The sequence below is a fragment of the Coregonus lavaretus genome, assembly GCF_964263955.1.
Source record: "Coregonus lavaretus genome assembly, chromosome: 24".
NCBI lineage: Eukaryota > Metazoa > Chordata > Actinopteri > Salmoniformes > Salmonidae > Coregonus > Coregonus lavaretus.
The window spans coordinates 3,106,075-3,126,768 of record NC_140011.1 but is presented as its reverse complement, the minus strand read 5'-3'; the positions used below and the strand labels follow the sequence as shown (position 1 = coordinate 3,126,768).

Sequence of the window (20,694 nt, the reverse complement as noted above, 5' to 3'; positions counted from 1 at the left end):
ACAACTGCAGGGGATGAAGAGAAGGGGTGGCATTGGGCCCTGGGCATGCATATTCAACAGGATGGGATTCGAGAAGAGAAGGGGGAATCTTGCATCAGGCAATGTGTGGATACCTCCACATGGCTGGTCCTCATGGGGAGGTTAGGGACAGAAGTACAGCGGAACCCAGCAAGGTGAATGGAAAGGGTGGCAGATGAACGTGCCCATAGTTAGCTCATGTTTCTTTTAGCTAGCTACACAACATGTCAACATATCAGTAGTTCATCATCTATTTGGGAGGAACATTACCCACTACAATGTTCAAGGGCTGGTTTCCTTAATCTCACGAATGCCTAGCCTAGACTTTTTTTTTTTTTCACCTTTATTTAACCAGGTAAGCCAGTTGAGAACAGGTTCTCATTTACAACTGCGACCTGGCCAAGATAAAGCAAAGTAGTGCAATAAAAACAACACAGAGTTACATATGGGGTAAAAAACATAAAGTCAGAAATACAACAGAAAATATATATACAGTGTGTGCAAATGTAGCAAGTTATGGAGGTAAGGCAATAAATAGGCTATAGTGCAGAATAATTACAATAGTATTAACACTGGAATGCTAGATGTGCAAGAGATTATGTGCAAATAGAGATACTGGGGTGCAAAAGAGCAAAATAAATAACAATATAGGGATGAGGTAGTTGGGTGGGCTAATTTCAGATGGGCTGTGTACAGGTGCAGTGATCGGTAAGGTGCTCTGACAACTGATGCTTAAAGTTATTGAGGGAGATAAGAGTCTCCAGCTTCAGAGATTTTTGCAATTCGTTCCAGTCATTGGCAGCAGAGAACTGGAAGGAATGGCGGCCAAAGGAGGTGTTGGCTTTGGGAATGACCAGTGAGATATACCTGCTGGAGAGCAGACTACGGGTGGGTGCTGCTATGGTGACCAATGAGCTAAGATAAGGCGGGGATTTGCCTAGCAGTGATTTATAGATGGCCTGGAGCCAGTGGGTTTGACGACGAACATGTAGTGAGGACCAGCCAACAAGAGCGTACAGGTCACAGTGGTGGGTAGCGTATGGGGCTTTGGAGACAAAACGGATGGCACTGTGATAGACTACATCCAATTTGCTGAGTAGAGTGTTGGAGGCTATTTTGTAAATGACATCGCCGAAGTCAAGGATCGGTAGGATAGTCAGTTTTACGAGGGCATGTTTGGCAGCATGAGTGAAGGAGGCTTTGTTGCGAAATAGGAAGCCGATTCTAGATTTAACTTTGGATTGGAGATTCTTTATGTGAGTCTGGAAGTTGAGTTTACAGTCTAACCAGACACCTAGGTATTTGTAGTTGTCCACATACTCTAGGTCAGACCCGTCGAGAGTGGTGATTCTAGTCGGGTGGGCGGGTGCCAGCAGCGTTCGATTGAAAAGCATGCATTTAGTTTTACTAGTGTTTAAGAGCAGTTGGAGGCTACTGAAGGATTGTTGTATGGCATTGAAGCTCGTTTGGAGGTTTGTTAACACAGTGTCCAATGAAGGGCCAGATGTATACAAAATGGTGTCGTCTGCGTAGAGGTGGATCTGAGAGTCACCAGCAGCAAGAGCGACATCATTGATATACACAGAGAAAAGTGTCGGCCCAAGAATTGAACCCTGTGGCACCCCCATAGAGACTGCCATAGGTCCAGACAACAGGCCCTCCGATTTGACACACTGAACTCTATCTGAGAAGTAGTTGGTGAACCAGGCGAGGCAGTCATTTGAGAAACCAAGGCTATTTAGTCTGCCAATAAGAATGCGGTGGTTGACAGAGTCGAAAGCCTTGGCCAGGTCGATGAAGACGGCTGCACAGTACTGTCTATTATCAATCGCGGTTATAATATCGTTTAGGACCTTGAGCGTGGCTGAAGTGCACCCGTGACCAGCTCGGAAACCGGATTGCATAGCGGAGAAGGTACGGTGGTATTCGAAATGGTCGATGATCTGTTTGTTAACTTGGCTTTCGAATACTTTCGAAAGGCAGGGCAGGATGGATATAGGTCTGTAGCAGTTTGGATCTAGAGTGTCACCCCCTTTGAAGAGGGGGATGACCTCGGCAGCTTTCCAATCTCTGGGGATCTCAGACGTTATGAAAGAGAGGTTGAACAGACTAGTAATAGGGGTTGCGACAATTTCGGCGGCTAGTTTTAGAAAGAAAGGGTCCAGATTGTCTAGCCCAGCTGATTTGTAGGGGTCCAGATTTTGCAGCGCTTTCAAAACATCAGCTGTCTGAATTTGTGTGAAGGAGAAGCGGGGGGGGCATGGGCAAGTTGCAGCAGAGGGTGCAGAGTTGGTGGCCGGGTTAGTGGTAGCCAGATGGAAAGCATGGCCAGCTGTAGCAAAATGCTTGTTGAAATTCTCGATTATTGTAGATTTATCGGTGGTGATAGTGTTTCCTAGCCTCAGTGCAGTGGGCAGCTGGGAGGAAGTGCTCTTATTCTCCATGGACTTTACAGTGTCCCAAAACTTTTTGGAGTTAGTGCTACAGGATGCAAATTTCTGTTTGAAAAAGTTAGCCTTTGCTTTCCTGACTGCTTGTGTATATTGGTTCCTAACTTCCCTGAAAAGTTGCATATCGCGGGGGCTATTTGATGCTAATGCTGTACGCCACAGGATGTTTTTGTGCTGGTCAAGGGCAGTCAAGTCTGAGGAGAACCAGGGGCTATATCGGTTCTTAGTTCTGTATTTTTTGAATGGGGCATGTTTATTTAAGATTGAGAGGAAATTACTTTTAAGGAACAACCAGGCATCCTCTACTGACGGAATGAGATCTATATCCATCCAGGATACCTGTGCCAGGTCAATTAGGAAGGCCTCCTCGCTAAAGTGTTTTAGGGAGCGTTTGACAGTGATGAGGGGTGGTCGTTTGACCGCGGACCCGTTACGGACGCAGGCAATAAGGCAGTGATCGCTGAGATCCTGGTTGAAGACAGCTGAGGTGTATTTAGAGGGTATGTTAGTCAGGATGATATCTATGAGGGTACCCATGTTTACGGATTTAGGGTTGTACCTGGTAGGTTCGTTGATAATTTGCGTGAGGTTGAGGGCATCTAGCTTGGATTGTAGGATGGCTGGGGTATTAAGCATATCCCAATTTAGGTCACCAAGCAGTACAAACTCTGAGGATAAATGGGGGGCAATCAATTCACATATGGTGTCCAGGGCACAGCTGGGGGCTGAGGGGGGTCTGTAGCAAGCGGCAACAGTGAGAGACTTATTTCTGGAAAGGTGGATTTTTAGAAGTAGAAGCTCAAACTGTTTGGGCACAGACCTGGATAGTATGATAGAGCTCTGCAGGCTATCTCTACAGTAGATTGCAACTCCACCCCCTTTGGCAGTTCTATCTAGACGGAAAATGTTATAGTTGGGGATGGAAATTTCAGGATTTTTGGTGGCCTTCCTGAGCCAGGATTCAGACACTGCTAGAACATCAGGGTTGGCAGAGTGTGCTAACGCAGTGAATAACTCAAACTTAGGAAGTAGACTTCTGATATTTATGTGCAAGAAACCAAGACTTTTGCGATTACAGAAGTCATCAAATGATAGCGCCTGGGGAGTAGGAGTGATACTGAGGGCTGCAGGGCCTGGGTTAGCCTCTACATCACCAGAGGAACAGAGGAGGACTAGAATAAGGATACGGCTAAAGGCTTTAAGAACTGGTCTTCTAGTGCGTTGGGTACATAGAATAAAGGGGGCAGATTTCCGGGTGTTATAGAAAAGATTCAGGGCATTATGTACAGACAAGGATATGGAAGGATATGAGTAAAGTGGAGGTAAACCTAAGCGTTGGGTAACAATGAAAGAGATAGCATCGCTGGAGGCATCAATTGAGTCGGTCTCCGCGTGTATAGGGGGAGGGGCAAAGGAGCTATCTAAGGCAGGTTTAGCTAGGCTGGGGGGTCTACAGTGATATAGTACAATTAATTTAATACTTAACTTGGATTCAAGAAACCGACCACTTGGTATTTTATTAGCATGCCCATTAGCTTTTGCGAAAGCAGCAGCTACTCTTCCTGGGGTCCACAGGAAACATGACATAATACAGAACATTAATAAGAACATCTCAATAACAGAACTATATAACAGCGCCTTCGGAAAGTATTCTGACCACTTGACTTTTTCCACATTTTGTTACGTTACAGCCTTATTTTATTTAATTTTTTTATTCCTCAGCAATCTACACACAATACCCCATATAATGACAAAGCGAAAACAGGCTATTAGAAATTGTTGCTACTGTCTTCAAAATAAAAAAACAGAAATACCTTATTTACATAAGTATTCAGACCCTTTGCTATGAGACTCAAAATTGAGCTCAGGTCCATCCTATTTCCATTGAAAATCCTTGAGATGTTCCTACAACTTGATTGGAGTCCACCTGTGGTAAATTCAATTGATTGGACATGATTTGGAAAGGCACACACCTCAAGGACAGAACACCTGTCTATATAAGGTCCCACAGTTGACAGTGCATGTCAGAGCAAAAACCAAGCCATGAGGTCAAAGGAATTGTCCGATGTTCACTCTAACAGAGCTCTAGAGTTCCTCTGTGGAGATGTGAGAACCTTTCAGAAGGACAACCATCTCAGCAGCACTCCACCAATCAGGCCTTTATGGTAGAGCGGTCAGACGGAAGCCACTCCTCAGTAAAAGGCACATGACAGCCCGCTTGAAGTTTGCCAAAAGGCCCCTAAAGACGTTCAGACCATGAGAAACAAGATTCTCTGGTCTGATGAAACCAAGATTGAACTCTTTGGCCTGAATGCCAAGCGTCATGTCTGGAGGAAACCTGGCACCATCCCTACGGCGAAGCATAGTGGTGGCAGCATCTTGCTGTGGGGATGTTTTTAAGTGGAATGGATTGGGAGACTAGTCAGGATCGAGACAAAGACGAACGGAGCAAAGTACAGAGCGCTAAGGACCTCAGACTGGGGCGAAGGTTGAACTTCCAACAGGAACCAGATCGAACATCTCTGGAGAGACCTGAAAATAGCTGTGCAGCGACGCTCCCCATCCAACCTGACAGAGCTTGAGAGGATCTGCAGAGAAGAATGGGAGAAACTCCCCAAATACAGGTGTGCCAAGCTTGTAGCGTCATACCCAAAAAGACTCGAGGCTGTAATCGCTGCCAAAGGTGCTTCAACAAAGTACTGAGTAAAGGGTTTGAATACTTATGTAAATGTTATATTTTGGTTTTTAATTTTTTATACATTTGCAAACATTTTTAAAAACCTGTTTTTGCTTTGTCATTATGGGGTATTGTGTGTAGATTGATGAGGGGAAAAAAACATTTAATTTAAAGGCTGTAACATAACAAAATGTGGAAAAAGTCAAGGGGTCTGAACACTTTCCGAATGCACTGTACATTTAAAAACGGCACACAGCCTAAATATCAATACATACAGTACTAGTGCTGACCCCAATTAGTTGACTGGTCGATAGGCTGTTGGTCGTAGTATTTAGTCAGCCACCAATTGTGCAAGTTCTCCCACTTAAAAAGATGAGAGGCGCCTGTAATTTTCATCATAGGTACACGTCAACTATGACAGACAAAATGAGGAAAAAAAATCCAGAAAATCACATTGTAGGATTTTTTATGAATTTATTTGCAAATTATGGTGGAAAATAAGTATTTGATCAATAACAAAAGTTTCTCAATACTTTGTTATATACCCTTTGTTGGCAATGACACAGGTCAAACGTTTTCTGTAAGTCTTCACAAGGTTTTCACACACTGTTGCTGGTATTTTGGCCCATTCCTCCATGCAGATCTCCTCTAGAGCAGTGATGTTTTGGGGCTGTCGCTGGGCAACACGGACTTTCAACTCCCTCCAAAGATTTTCTATGGGGTTGAGATCTGGAGACTGGCTAGGCCACTCCAGGACCTTGAAATGCTTCTTACGAAGCCACTCCTTCGTTGCCCGGGCGGTGTGTTTGGGATCATTGTCATGCTGAAAGACCCAGCCACTTTTTCACTCAAAATCTCACGATACATGGCCCCATTTATTCTTTCCTTTACACGGATCAGTCGTCCATGTCCCTTTGCAGAAAAACAGCCCCAAAGCATAATGTTTCCACCCCCATGCTTCACAGTAGGTATGGTGTTCTTTGGATGCAACTCAACATTCTTTGTCCTCCAAACACGACGAGTTGAGTTTTTACCAAAAAGTTCTATTTTGGTTTCATCTGACCATATGACATTCTCCCAATCCTCTTCTGGATCATCCAAATGCACTCTAGCAAACTTCCGACGGGCCTGGACATGTACTGGCTTAAGCAGGGGGACACGTCTGGCACTGCAGGATTTGAGTCCGTGGCGGCGTAGTGTGTTACTGATGGTAGGCTTTGTTACTTTGGTCCCAGCTCTCTGCAGGTCATTCACTGTGTGGTTCTGGGATTTTTGCTCACCGTTCTTGTGATCATTTTGACCCCACGGGGTGAGATCTTGCGTGGAGCCCTAGATCGAGGGAGATTATCAGTGGTCTTGTATGTCTTCCATTTCCTAATAATTGCTCCCACAGTTGATTTCTTAAAACCAAGCTGCTTACCTATTGCAGATTCAGTCTTCCCAGCCTGGTGCAGGTCTACAATTTTGTTTCTGGTGTCCTTTGACAGCTCTTTGGTCTTGGCCATAGTGGAGTTTGGAGTGTGACTGTTTGAGGTTGTGGACAGGTGTCTTTTATACTGATAACAAGTTCAAACTGGTGCCATTAATACAGGTAACGAGTGGAGGACAGAGGAGCCTCTTAAAGAAGAAGTTACAGGTCTGTGAGAGCCAGAAATCTTGCTTGTTTGTAGGTGACCAAATACTTATTTTCCACCATAATTTGCAAATAAATTCATTAAAAATCCTACAATGTGATTTTCTGGATTTTTTTTCTCAATTTGTCCGTCATAGTTGACGTGTACATATGATGAAAATTACAGGCCTCTCTCATCTTTTTAAGTGGGAGAACTTGCACAATTGGTGGCTGACTAAATACTTTTTTTCCCCCCACTGTATATATATACTGTAAATACAGTACCAGTCAAAAGTTTGGACACACATACTCATTCCAGGGTTTTGCTTTATTTTTACTATTTTCGACATTGTAGAATAATAGTGAAGACATCAAAACTATGAAATAACACATATCAAATAATGTAGTAGCCAAAAAAAGTGTTAAACAAATCAAAATATATTATATATTTGAGATTCTTCAAATAGCCACCATGTGCCTTGATGACAGCTTTGCACACTCTTGGCATTCTCTCAATCAGCTTCACCTTGAATGCTTTTCCAACAGTCTTGAAGGAGTTCCCACATCTGCTGAGCACATGTTGGCTGCTTTTCCTTCACTCTGCCATCCGACTCATCCCAAAACATCTCAAATTGGGTTGAGGTCGGGGGATTGTGGAGGCCAGGTCATCTGATGCAGCACTCCATCACTCTCCTTCTTGGTAAAATAGACTTTACACAGCCTGGAGGTGTGTTGGGTCATTGACTGGTACTGAGCTTGTCTGATGCTTTAAGCACACTGTTTGATGAAATAAGACACAATAAGACACAAAATCATGGCATTAATATGGAGATTGTCCCCCCTTTGCTGCTATAACAGCCTTCACTATTCTGGGAAGGCTTGTTGGAACATTGCTAAGGGGACTTGCTTCCATTCAGCCACAAGAGCATTAGTGAGGTCCGGCACTGATGTTGGGCGATTAGGCCTGGCTCACAGTCGGCGTTCCAATTCATCCCAAAGGTGTTCGATGGGGTTGAGGTCAGGGCTCTGTGCAGGCCAGTCATGTTCTTGGACACCGATCTTGACAACCCATTTCTGTATGGACCTCGCTTTGTGCACGGGGCATTTTCATGCGGAAACAGGAAAGGGCCTTCCCCAAACTGTTGCCACAAAGTTGGAAGCACAGAATTAGAATTTCCCTTCACTGGAACTAAGGGGCCTAGCCCGAACCTTCAAAAACAGCCCCAGACCATTATTCCTCCGCCACCAAACTTTACAGTTGGCACTTTGTATTCGGGCAGGTAGCGTTCTCCTGGCATCCGCCAAACCCAGATTCGTCCGTCAGATTGCCAGATGGTGAAGCGAGATTCATAACTCCAGAGAACGCGTTTCCACTGCTCCAGAGTCCAATGGCGGCATGCTTTACACCACTCCAGCCGACGCTTGGCATTGCGCATGGTGATCTTAGGCTTGTGTGTGGCTGCTCAGCCATTGAAACCCATTTTATAAAGCTCCCAACGAACAGTTATTGTGCTGACGTTGCTTCCAGAGACAGCTTGGAACTCGGTAGTGAGTGTTGCAACTGAGGACAGACGATTTTTACGCGCTACGCACTTCAGCACTCGACGGTCCCGTTCTGTGAGCTTGTGTGGCCTACCACTTCACGGCTGAGCCGTTGTTGCTCCTAGACGTTTCTACCTCACAATAACAGCACTTCCAGTTGACCGGGGCAGCTCTAGCAGGGCAGAAATTTGACGAACTGACTTGTTGGAAAGGTGGCATCCTATGACGGTGCCACGTTGAAAGTCACTGAGCCATTCTATTACCAATGTTTGTCTATGGAGATTGCATGGCTGTGTGCTCGATTTTATACACCTCTGTCAGCAACGGGTGTGGCTGAAATAGCGAAATCCACTCATTTGCAGGGGTGTCCACATATTTTTGTATATATAGTGTATGTAGGTCAAATGGGGAGAGGCGTTGTGCTGTGACGTGTTGCTTTATGTGTCTTTTTAAACCAGGTTTGCTGTTCATTTGAGCAATATGAAATGGAAGGGAGTTCCATGTAATAATGGCTCTATATAATATTGTACACGTTCTTGAATTTGTTCTGGATTTGTGGACTGTGAAAAGACCACTGGTGGCATGTCTGGTGGGGTAAGTGTGTGTGTCAGAGCTGTGTGTAAGTTGACTATGCAAACAATTTGGAATTTTCAAGTTATGCAGTCAGTCTCTCCTCAACTCTTAGCCAAAAGAGTCTGGTATGCATAGTACTTATATTAGCCCTCTGATTACAATGAAGAGCAAGACAAAACGCTCTGTTCTGGGCCAGCTGCAGCTTAACTAGGTCTTTCTTTCCAGCACTTGATTGGACAATAATCAAGATAAGGCAAAACTAGTGCCTGCAGGAATTGCTTTTTGGAGTGTGATGTCAAAAAAGCAGAGCATTTCTTTATTATGGACAGCCCTCTCCCAATCTTTACAACTATTGAATCTTTATGTTTTGACCATGACAGTTTACAATTTAAGGTAACGCCAAGTAATTTAGTGTCTGTATAACCTCAAGATAAAGACTAATAAGGCTTTTATAAAGAATTCACTCTGTACTGGCGACCCATAGTTGAGCCACAGCCATATTGAATTATTCCGTGTCAGGAGGGGTAAAATTATTTTTGGGGGCAAATCTCCATAAGACCTCGTAGTAGGTCTCTGATGTATATTTCTGCCTCTTGGAAGTCAGGAAGGTGTTCATTAGGCACAAAACGTTAGAAAGTAGACTGACAAAGGGAGGGATTAACTGGACTGCTCCAATAAGAACCTCTCATTTTCCATTGCAAAGTGTTTTTAAATGTTTCCAGTTGCATTCCCTAATGAACACTACCCAGGCAAATACATTGGAAAACAACCACTTGCCCCTCCTGCTCTCTCTCTCTACCTCCCTCCATCACTCCCTTCCATCCCTCCCTCTTCTCCTGCTCCAGATGCTTAACTGTTGCTTTCACCTACAGCGGTAGCTGACACCATATGTGCAGCCAGGTGTCCCAAGGAGCCGACGCCAAGCCACGCTAAGCTGAGCCACAATTAAGAGATACACCCCAGACCTTCAGACAAGCACACGGAAAACCGCATCACAAATATCTCCCTTCAGGATGAAGACACAATATGCAGACAGATTTTCCCCACACTGCGTAATGACGGGTTTACTAGTGCTTGGGATTAACCTGGGCTTTGCAAATCTGGCATCAGGTCGAGGTGTGATTCTATATTCATCCTTAGCATAGAGCTCGGATTAGCTAACATCAGTTTACCTGAAGGATAAATGTGCATGGAGTAAAATGTAAAAACGGACCTGAGGTCAGTTCTTTGGGGAAATGTACTCATACACCACAAATCTATCCTATGTCACATGGGCTTGACAGGTTGCTGGCGTTGGTGATATGGTGGTGAGTTATGGGCTGGGTATGTTTGTTAATTTTATCCAAGCGCACATTTTGCTTCAGAAAGAGATGACTTTGTCTAAAGTGGACATTTGGGCGGCAGGTAGCCTAGCAGTTAAGAGCGTGGGCCAGTAGCCGAAAGGTCGCTGGTTCGAAGACTAAGGGGAAAATCTGTCAATGTGCCCTTGAGCAAGGCACTTCACCAGAATTGCTCCTGTAAGTCGCTCTGGATAAGAGCATCTGCTAAATGACTAAAATGGAAATGTAGATTTTCCTTTAGATAAGAGCTTTTAATCACTCTATTGCAGGTTGTTGATAGATTATGTGCCAGGTGAGGTTGTCATGGAGATCAGGGGTCATGATTGGTGGTTGGTTACAGGACTGTACATGACCAGCAAAACACCACACACATTATGCCGTTGTAGTGTCAGCCAGCATGCAAAAAAAATTACACATCAACAAAAACTGTGCTCATCCTACGGTATCAAGGGCAGAGCACATCAATGAGCTGCAGACCAAAGAGAAAACTTCCTGCCGTTTGTGTGTGTTTGCATGTGTATGTGTGTGTGTTAGTGTGTGTGCAAATGTGAATATTCAACACCCCTGTTTACTCTCCCTCCATTTTCCCTTTCTACTTTCCCTTTTGGTAGAAGGTCACCTACATTTGAATATTCCCTCATTAAAAGCACCACGATTCTGCCCCCTTTGCCGGGGAAGTTAAAATGGTCTAGTGGCACGCTGCAGACTACATCAAAGACAGCCCGACTTCAAAAAATGATCTCTCTCCATTACGGGAAAAATGTACCTCGTTGCATTAAGTTGAGGAAAACAGGCAGCAGCTGCCTAATTTAAAGGATTCAAAGCATAGGGTTCACTGCGATGTGGCTGTGTCAAAGAGGATGGAGAGAGAGAAAATGAGGGAGAGAGTGAGAGTGAGGAGAAAAGAGACTCGGGCGAGAGCTTTGTTTTAATTATGAGCGAGGGAGCGGTTGGAGAGAGAAAAAGGAGAGAAGCGAGGGGAGTCATTCCATGTCATTTCAGCAAGACATGACACCCACCATCTCAGATTGTTCTGAAATCGTTTCTGCAGTTAGAAACAGATAAGATCAGCATTCCTGAAACATTATTTTGTTTACATTTCATTTGATCTCTGAGAAATTGAGTTAATTGATTGCACCCAAATTGGCCATTTAAATTTTTTGGAGTCACATAATATTCAATAAATATAGCACCCAACATCCGATTTGAACCAAACTTCTTCCTACCATTGAGTAAGAGGAATCCAATAAAATGCAAAAAGCCACCCACGGACCCCCCACACCTCATGCCAATACCACCACAACAACCAGTATATAGAATAATTTCTCTATGTCTGCCGCTTGGAGTATTGCTTCTTCATTCTTCATAATGTATTCCCTGCGAATATGGAGATGTTTTTTCCCCCCGTTCAAATAAAATAGCCATTGAAGTCGCTTGCATTATTTACCATACAGTGGGGAGAACAAGTATTTGATACACTGCCGATTTTGCAGGTTTTCCTACTTACAAAGCATGTAGAGGTCTGTAATTTTTATCATAGGTACACTTCAACTGTGAGAGACAGAATCTAAAACAAAAATCCAGAAAATCACATTATATGATTTTTAAGTAATTAATTTGCATTTTATTGCATGACATAAGTATTTGATCACCTACCAACCAGTAAGAATTCCGGCTCTCACAGACCTGTTAGTTTTTCTTTAAGAAGCCCTCCTGTTCTCCACTCATTACCTGTATTAACTGCACCTGTTTGAACTCGTTACCTGTATAAAAGACACCTGTCCACACACTCAATCAAACAGACTCCAACCTCTCCACAATGGTCTGTGTAAGGACATCAGGGATAAAATTGTAGACCTGCACAAGGCTGGGATGGGCTACAGGACAATAGGCAAGTAGCTTGGTGAGAAGGCAACAACTGTTGGTGCAATTATTAGAAAATGGAAGAAGTTCAAGATGACGGTCAATCACCCTCGGTCTGGGGCTCCATGCAAGATCTCACCTCGTGGGGCATCAATGATCATGAGGAAGGTGAGGGATCAGCCCAGAACTACATGGCAGGACCTGGTCAATGACCTGAAGAGAGCTGGGACCACAGTCTCAAAGAAAACCATTAGTAACACACTACGCCGTCATGGAATGAAATCCTGCAGCGCACGCAAGGTCCCCCTGCTCAAGTCAGCGCATGTCCAGGCCAGTCTGAAGTTTGCCAATGACCATCTGGATGATCCAGAGGAGGAATGGGAGAAGGTCATGTGGTCTGATGAGCAAAAATATAGCTTTTTAGTCTAAACTCCACTCGCCGTGTTTGGAGGAAGATGAAGGATGAGTACAACCACAAGAACACCATCCCAACCGTGAAGCATAGAGGTGGAAACATCATTCTTTGGGGATGCTTTTCTGCAAAGGGGACAGGACGACTGCACTGTATTGAGGGGAGGATGGATGGGGCCATTTATCGTGAGATCTTGGCCAACAACCTCCTTCCCTCAGTAAAACCATTGAAGATGGGTCGTGGCTGGGTCTTCCAGCATGACAACGATCCGAAACACACAGCCAGGGCAACTAAGGAGTTGCTCTGTAAGAAGCATCTCAACGTCCTGGAGTGGCCTAGCCAGTCTCCAGACCTGAAACCAATAGAAAATCTTTAGAGGGAGCTGAAAGTCCGTATTGCCCAGCGACAGCCCCAAAACCTGAAGGATCTGGAGAAGGTCTGTATGGAGGAGTGGGCCAAAATCCCTGCAGCAGTGTGTGCAAACCTGGTCAAGACCTACAGGAAACGTATTACATTTACATTTTAGTCATTTAGCAGACGCTCTTATCCAGAGCGACTTACAGGAGCAATTAGGGTTAAGTGCCTTGCTCAAGTATGATCTCTGTAATTGCAAACAAAGGTTTCTGTACCAAATATTAAGTTCTGCTTTTCTGATGTATCAAATACTTATGTCATGCAATAAAATGCAAATTAATTACTTAAAAATCATACAATGTGATTTTCTGGATTTTTGTTTTAGATTCCGTCTCTCACAGTTACATTTACATTTACATTTTAGTCATTTAGCAGACGCTCTTATCCAGAGCGACTTACAGGAGCAATTAGGGTTAAGTGCCTTGCTCAAGGGCACATTAACGTCATTTAGCAGACGCTCTTAGCCAGAGCGACTCGCAAATTGGTGCGTTCACCCTATAGCCAGTGGGATAACCACTTTACAATTTGGGGGGGGGGGGTTAGAAGGAACACTTTATCCTATCCCAGGTATTCCTTAAAGAGGTGGGGTTTCAAATGTCTCCGGAAGGTGGTGAGTGACTCCGCTGTCCTGGCGTCGTGAGGGAGCTTGTTCCACCATTGGGGTGCCAGTTGAAGTGTACCTATGATAAACATTACAGACCTCAACATGCTTTGTAAGTAGGAAAACCTGCAAAATCGGCAGTGTATCAAATACTTGTTCTCCCCACTGTAAATTAATGTGAAAGTACCAGTTTTTTCCCACTATATGCCGCTGATCCTGCTTCTGCCACAGCCTTTTCTCAATTTTGCTGGCCTCTTGTGTTTTTTAAACAGATCACAACATTTGCAACTTTGAGTAGAAAATCAATAGCTTTTGCTCATGATAAAAATACATTGTGTGGTCATACTCAAGTCAAGCCAGTCCTCCTTTTCCTATAAGTCCGATTTTAGCTAGCTAGCACAACGAGATGCAACAATTCAAGTTCTTTTTTCTGTCAAGAATGACGTTTGGCTTGTGATGTGATTGGTCTTAAGCCAAATCCAACCTGGCTTCCCTTGCCACTTTTTTTTGGTGCGCCAGGATCATTCACAGCTGAGCTCACTCAATTTAGCTCAAAACTGGTTGGCTATAAAAAATGTCTATTATCAAGGGAGGCCAAATGCTTGCAGGCTTCCAATGCATTCAGCGCTATGGGCGGCAACAACGTCATACTCTTTTTGACCCCACAGAGTATGATGTTGTATGATCATTTAAATTGGATTCCTCATGTCTTAATCATTGTTAGGAAGAATTATGCTCCAAATCGGATGTTAGGTACTATATTTATTAACGTTTTCAGGAATCCAATAAATTAAAATGGCCAATTTGGTTGCAATCAATTAGCTTAATTTCTCAAAAATCTAATTATATTTAAACAGAATAATATGCTTATCTGTTTCTAACTACAGAACCAATTTCAGCACAATCTGAGATGGTGGGTGTTGAAATCCTCTTGTTTTGATGTGGTTCTGAGTGATTGTTTACGACACTCTTTTACGACACCTGTGGTATGTGTGTGGCAATGGCAGAATAACATTAAAAACTTGTTAACTTTGAATGATGGCGATGGTTGTCTTTGCTCGTTGTAACCAACAAAGTAATATACGGTACCAGGAGTGAAAATCGTGTTTTTTCTGTGAATGTTGGAGTTTATGAAAGTGCAATGGATGTTATCAAGCGACCAGAGGCTTTGAGCCTGGATGGGAATGTGGACGCAAATTGGAAAACATTTCGGCAGCGTTTTTTGCTGTATGTCTGCCATTGGAGTTACAAAGGAACTAGATTAACGTAAAGTTGCTCTCTTTCTTACTATAGCGGGACCACAGGCAATCGATATATTCGATACCTTCACGTTTGTAAATAAGGAGGATAAAGATGATTTTGCGGAGGTAGTGGATCAGTTTGATGCATATTGTTCACCTAAGAAGAACGAGACATATGCACGTTATGTGTTTCGCTGTCATATACAACAGCAAGGTGAAAGGTTTGACTTCTTTCTTACAGATTTGAAATTAAAAGCACAGACGTGACATTTTGTAGACCTAACCTCCTCTATACTTCGAGATCAGATTGTGTTTGGTATAAATGACTCCAGAGTTAGAGAAATATTGCTGCGGGAAAGTGAGTTACATTTGGACACTGCAGTAAAAATATGTCAGGTGAATGACCTGGCAGAATTGCATATTAAAACCTTTAGCTCCACATCAGCAAACACTACTATGGAGGTGGAAAGCGCAGCAGTGGATTTTGTAGACAAGGACACAAGGCGGCGCTATGAGTAAAGGAGCCACAAGCAATATGACTTTGACCAAAGGAGCCACAAGCAATATGACTTTGACCAAAGGAGCCACAAGCAATATGACTTTGACCAAAGGAGCCACAAGCAATATGATTATAATAGGTGTGGCACCAGGCAGCAGGCCAGGAAGTGCCCTGCCTTTGGAAAAAAAGTGCAAGGGGAAAAATTGTTTTGGAAAAAATTGTTTTGCAAAGGACAATATGGGAGACAGAATGTTCACACCATTGAAATGGAGGAGAATGAACAAAGTGATTTGTTTGTGGGTACTGTGGATTGCATGGAGGACGGGCAAGAACCATCACAGGTCCATACTGTAGCTAGTGACCACTGGGTTGTACCACTCGTGGTCAATGGTACAATGTTGACCTTAAAGCTGGATACGGGGGCTAAAGCCAACCTGATCAATATGTGGGATTTTCATGAGCGAAAGCACAAACCAGCCATCATGCAAAAGGCTGTGGCTCTCAAAGCGTACAATGGCCAAGCAATTGAGACTAAAGGTTTGTGTCAGCTAACTGTAAAGGGGATAACAAGAAGCCACACACTCATGTTTGTGGTTAAGCAAGTGTACACCATTAATGACCTTAACTGGCTGCACAGTGTTCAACGGGTGACAAGTAATCAACATGGTGAGGAGATTGCTCAAAGATATTCTGATGTGTTCACAGGATTTGGAGCATTGCCTCTCATTCGCTCTATTACTCTCACAGAGAATGCCAAGCCAGTGATTCATGCACCACGCAGAGTTCCGGTGCCACTACGGAAGGGTCTAAAGAAGGAGTTGGGAAGAATGGTGAAACTCAATGTGCTCGTGAAAACAGAGGAGCCAACAGACTGGGTCAATTCCATGAGAGTCTGTATGGACCCCAAGGACCTTAATACATGTATCAAAAGGGAGCATTTTCAGATTCCTAAGAGGGAGGAGATAGTGTGTGAAATGGCTGGCGCAAACAATTTCTCAAAATTGGATGCTTCAAATGGATTCTGGCAGGTGAGGTTGGATGCAGCCAGCACCAAACTGTGTACAGTCAATACTCCCTTTGGAAGATATTCCTTTAAGAGGTTACCTTTTGGCATAAGTTCTGGCCTAGCTGAGTGGTGACTGACAGTGGTGGAAAAAGTACCCAATTGTCATACTTGAGTAAATGTAAAGATTTCTTAGTAAAAAATTACTCAATAAAAGTGAAAGTCACCCAGTAAAATGCTACTTGAATAAAAGTCTAAAAGTATTTGGTTTTAAATTACTTAAGTATCAAAAGTAAATGTAATTGCTAAAATATACTTAAGTATCAAAAGTAAAAGTATTAATAATTTAAAATTCCTTATATTAAGCAAACCAGACGGCACCATTTTCTTGTTTGTACATCATTAAGAACCCACAGATGAGAATGGGACTGAGACAGGTACTAGCTAAACCCTCTGTTCTGTTGTTCCAGCCATCTTTCATCTTCTCCCTCTCTTTTTCTCTCTCTCTCTTCTACTCTCCTGGGCCTTGCTTCTCTGTCGTTCTGTGAATTACAAAGAGGGTGGTGAGAGAGGGAGTGTGGCATCGCGGCTCAAGGGAAGCCAAAAGGTTAGCCGTCATTACCCCTCCTCTCTTTTTTACTTGTTGTCGCACTCTTTCACTACCTAACATCTCTCCTCTCTATCTAACATTCTCTCTCTCTACTTTCTTGTTCTTTCTCACTGTCTTTATCCCCTTCTCTCTCTTTCCCCCGTCCGTTCCTAGAGCTACGAGCAACGTAGGCCCTGTTTTCGAGACAGATTCTTTACTGTATGGACTACGGAACAAAGGTGGCCCGGGATTAAACATCCACTAACAACAAAGTATGTGGCTTTTCTTCTGCATCAAATAATTTCACAAGAGGGAAACAGAACTAGAGAGAGAGAGGGTAGTGGGAGGTTGCTATGCTTGGAATAAACAAGGCTAGGTGATTAGTGTGTGTGTGCTTGAGTGTGTGTGTGTGGCTGTGTGTGTGTGTACCTACACGAACGTGTGTGTGTGTGTGTGTGTGTGTGTGTGTGTGTGTGTGTGCACCTACGTGCATGCATGTGTACGTGTGTCCCTCTTGGTTAATATGTTTTTTTCCAACTAACAAGGCAACCTGAATTCATGTTTGACATTCCGTCTCTTTGAAGAGCACGCAGGACAATGAGTTCCAGTTGCTAGCTCTGAAGTTTCTATGGGCACAGCTCTATGGATCCAGGTCAATACACCATTGATTTAACACAGCCCTGGATGCTTGAGAAATGAAAGGAATTCATTTTGAATTAGCGAAAACATTCACCCTTCCTCTAGTCAAAATTACCTTTTCACATGCAACATGTAATCCTTTGTGTAATAAGCAAACAACAAAATGTCTACAGAATAGTTCTGTTTTTGTGCGAATATACACTGTGTAGGCAAACAAGGTTTCAGAGATATGCTAAATATGAATATATCAAGGAAGCATATGGCTATGGTGACTGACGTCGCAATTAGTCAACGGAGAGGAGCTCGACACCCACTCGTCGCTCGGCGAAGTCACAAACGAATCCACAGAAACAGGAGACACCGCAAACAACAAATATGTCTTGTTGTCTGAAGAAAGTTAAAGAGGGGGATTCTGCTCTCAAACAAACAAACCAAGAAAGCAACAAACCAACAAAGTTTTTTTTCTCTTTCAAAAATAACTTTGCAATTTCTCAAAAACAAAGAACGTTTTTTTGTCATGTTTGTATCAAGTTCAATTATTTATTTAGCTTTTTTATTTGTATTTTGTGAGCCACAATTCATTTATGAAGCTGCATGTGTCCGTCGTGTCCCAGTACACAGTAGTAGTGTAGTTGTTCAGGTAGCAAAGACAGACACACACACACATACTATACACACACGCGCACACACACACACACACAGAGAGAGAGAGAGACAGGGGGTCAAACCACCAATCGGTACCATCTCCCCCGTGCGCCCATAAAAAAAGACCCCAAAATGGCAAGCATTTAAAAATAAAAGGAGCCGATGAGCACACACACAAAAAGACAGACGACATCAAACAGCAAGAATAAAAATAGACCATACCAAGAAAAGTGAGATAGAAAGAGAAAGGGGGGTGCATAAAGCAAAAGGCAAAATAAAGAAAGGAAGAAATAAATGAGTGAGGGTGAAAGAGGAAGAGAGAGAGAGAAAATAAGAAGTTAATTATGCATTCCGGACCTGGTCGATGTAGTCCTCGGGGAATCGCCTCCGCACCTCCGGATCTGTAAATAATTGACAGATAATATTAATTGGCTTTGGATTAGTGAGCAGGCCGAGTAGAGCTCATTAATATTTGATCAGAGGATGAACGGGACCCTGGCAGGGGATCCGAGGAGGGCAGCTGAGGCTGCCTGGCTGATTAGGGGCCAGAGAGGGAGGTGTTACTACCCCCCCATCCCTCCTTCCCTTCCTCCTCCACCCCCCCACCAAGCCTCCACCAACCCCATCCTCTTCCTCGTCCTTTTGAGGAGAAAAAAAAAGGAAAGGGAGAGGATTTTATCCACTTTTCTCCGTTGGGGGAGACTTAGCTGTCTTGCTTAACCTCCTACTGGCACTCAATGGTATTTTTCTTTCCGTCAAAAGACTGCTAATTCTTTTATTTCAATTGATGGGGGTATTTTCATTAGGGAGTCAGCTGGAAAATCTACTGCCACTAAATCAAAGACATTTGACAATATTTCGAACAACCGAAGAACTGAACAATCCAAAAGCCTCACCCTTGAGAGGGCTGACTAGGTTCCATCACTGTCTGTCTACTAGACTAACCACAGCCACTAGACTTATAGGCTACATTACTAAAACACTGGGTATCTGCTCAGTACATTGAGGTTCCAGCGTCTGCCAAAGCCCCTACACCACCACGAAAGCTTCCAATTCAGAGACACTTCATTCAGAGAAACGGCCTTCCCAAACTCTCTGAAAGGAAAAGAAGCCAACAAGTGCTCAGCATATGTGGGAACTCCTTCAAGACTGTTGGAAAAGCATTCCAGGTGAAGCTGGTTGAGAGAATGCCAAGAATGTGCAAAGCTGTCATCAAGGCAAAGGGTGGCTACTTTGAAGAATCTCAAATATAAAATATATTTAGATTTTATTAACACTTTTTTGGTTACTACATGATTCCATATGTGTTATTTCATAGTTTTGATGTCTTCCCTATTATTCTACAATGTAGAAAATAGTAAAAATAAAGAAAAACCCTGGAATGAGTAGGTGTGTCCAAACTTTTGACTGGTACTGTATGTCTTCAGAATCTGCCGGGTGTGTCATGTGTGTATAAGCACTTCGCCACCTGCCCGTCCTACCAGTCTAACACTCCTGCCCGTCTGCTCATCTGGGGGTCAATCTGCCAACTGCACGGGCACAGCTGTATCTCAGGTGTGAGTCAGTGTGAGTCTGTACATGGGCACAACATGGCACCCCCTGTCTTTGGCAGCTGTATAGGCAGGCAGAAGTAGCACTGAACGGCAACTCGATGGGCTAGCTGTGATGTTGATGAATGAGAGAAGGGTATATAGTTGGGATGGCTGCCAACAACAGGGCTGATGTGGTTGCTAAGGCTAATTCCCAATGATGGATGGTCTTCAGTCGTGAGAAACTGATTATGTCACTGATAATTTAAGGAATAATTTGAGTGTTTGTCAGACAGTTGTTTTGTTTAAGTTCAATATGCAAAATGATGAACCATTGCAAAATGTTACTTTCGTCCTCACACGTTAGGATGACTGTATACTATAAGTTCTCTTTCCTGTAATTGAGAATTGCTCTAGGGTAATACTCGTCAAACAAACGTAGTCTTTGACAAACAAGTCAGTGAATCTACAATGAAACAAAATGCTTAATAAGACCCAGCACTGAGGTAGTGCTTCTCTGCTCGGCTCACTCAACACGTGTCACCACCTCCGACAGAGACAGAGCATCAAACAGGAGTGTGGGCGTCCCATGCTTGGCAAAAGACCATGACAACCTTATGACGTGCCAAAATAGATTTGTTGTTTTCTTTTCGATCGCTCCAGGTTAGCTCAGAGGCAACGAACTTGAGCGAGATAAAAGTTAAAGACAATCCAAAACTCTCACCCTTGAGAGGGCTGACTAGGTTCCATCCCTGTCTACTAGACTAACCACAGCCACTAGACTTATACGCTACATTACTGGAAATAACGGGGATCTGCTCAGTACATTGAGGTACTGAGCAGATCCCCCAGTAAGAAACTGCTAGCCATTGGATGTGTAAGAATATTTAAAGATAAATACACAATTCAGGGAATTAACGATCAATGGAAATAGTTGTTTTTCAGTTCAACATCTGTTTAGAATCTGTGTAGGGGTTCCAGTCCGGGACTCATAGCTACATGTGGCAAGATCTCATTGGTCCAAATTGTCTATACATTGAGCCTGAA

At 43.5% G+C, this 20,694-nt stretch overlaps 1 protein-coding gene across 1 annotated transcript in view; it reads right to left on the bottom strand.

Moving 5' to 3' along the window:
* LOC311100292 (DENN domain-containing protein 1A-like) overlaps nucleotides 1–20,694 on the bottom strand; it is a 243,674-nt gene that overhangs the window by 170,104 nt on the left and 52,876 nt on the right. Inside the window, exon 3 of the mRNA XM_084141154.1 lies at nucleotides 18,476–18,519. Coding sequence (XP_083997280.1) covers nucleotides 18,476–18,519 — 44 coding nt within the window. The remainder of the gene's footprint in view (nucleotides 1–18,475; nucleotides 18,520–20,694) is intronic.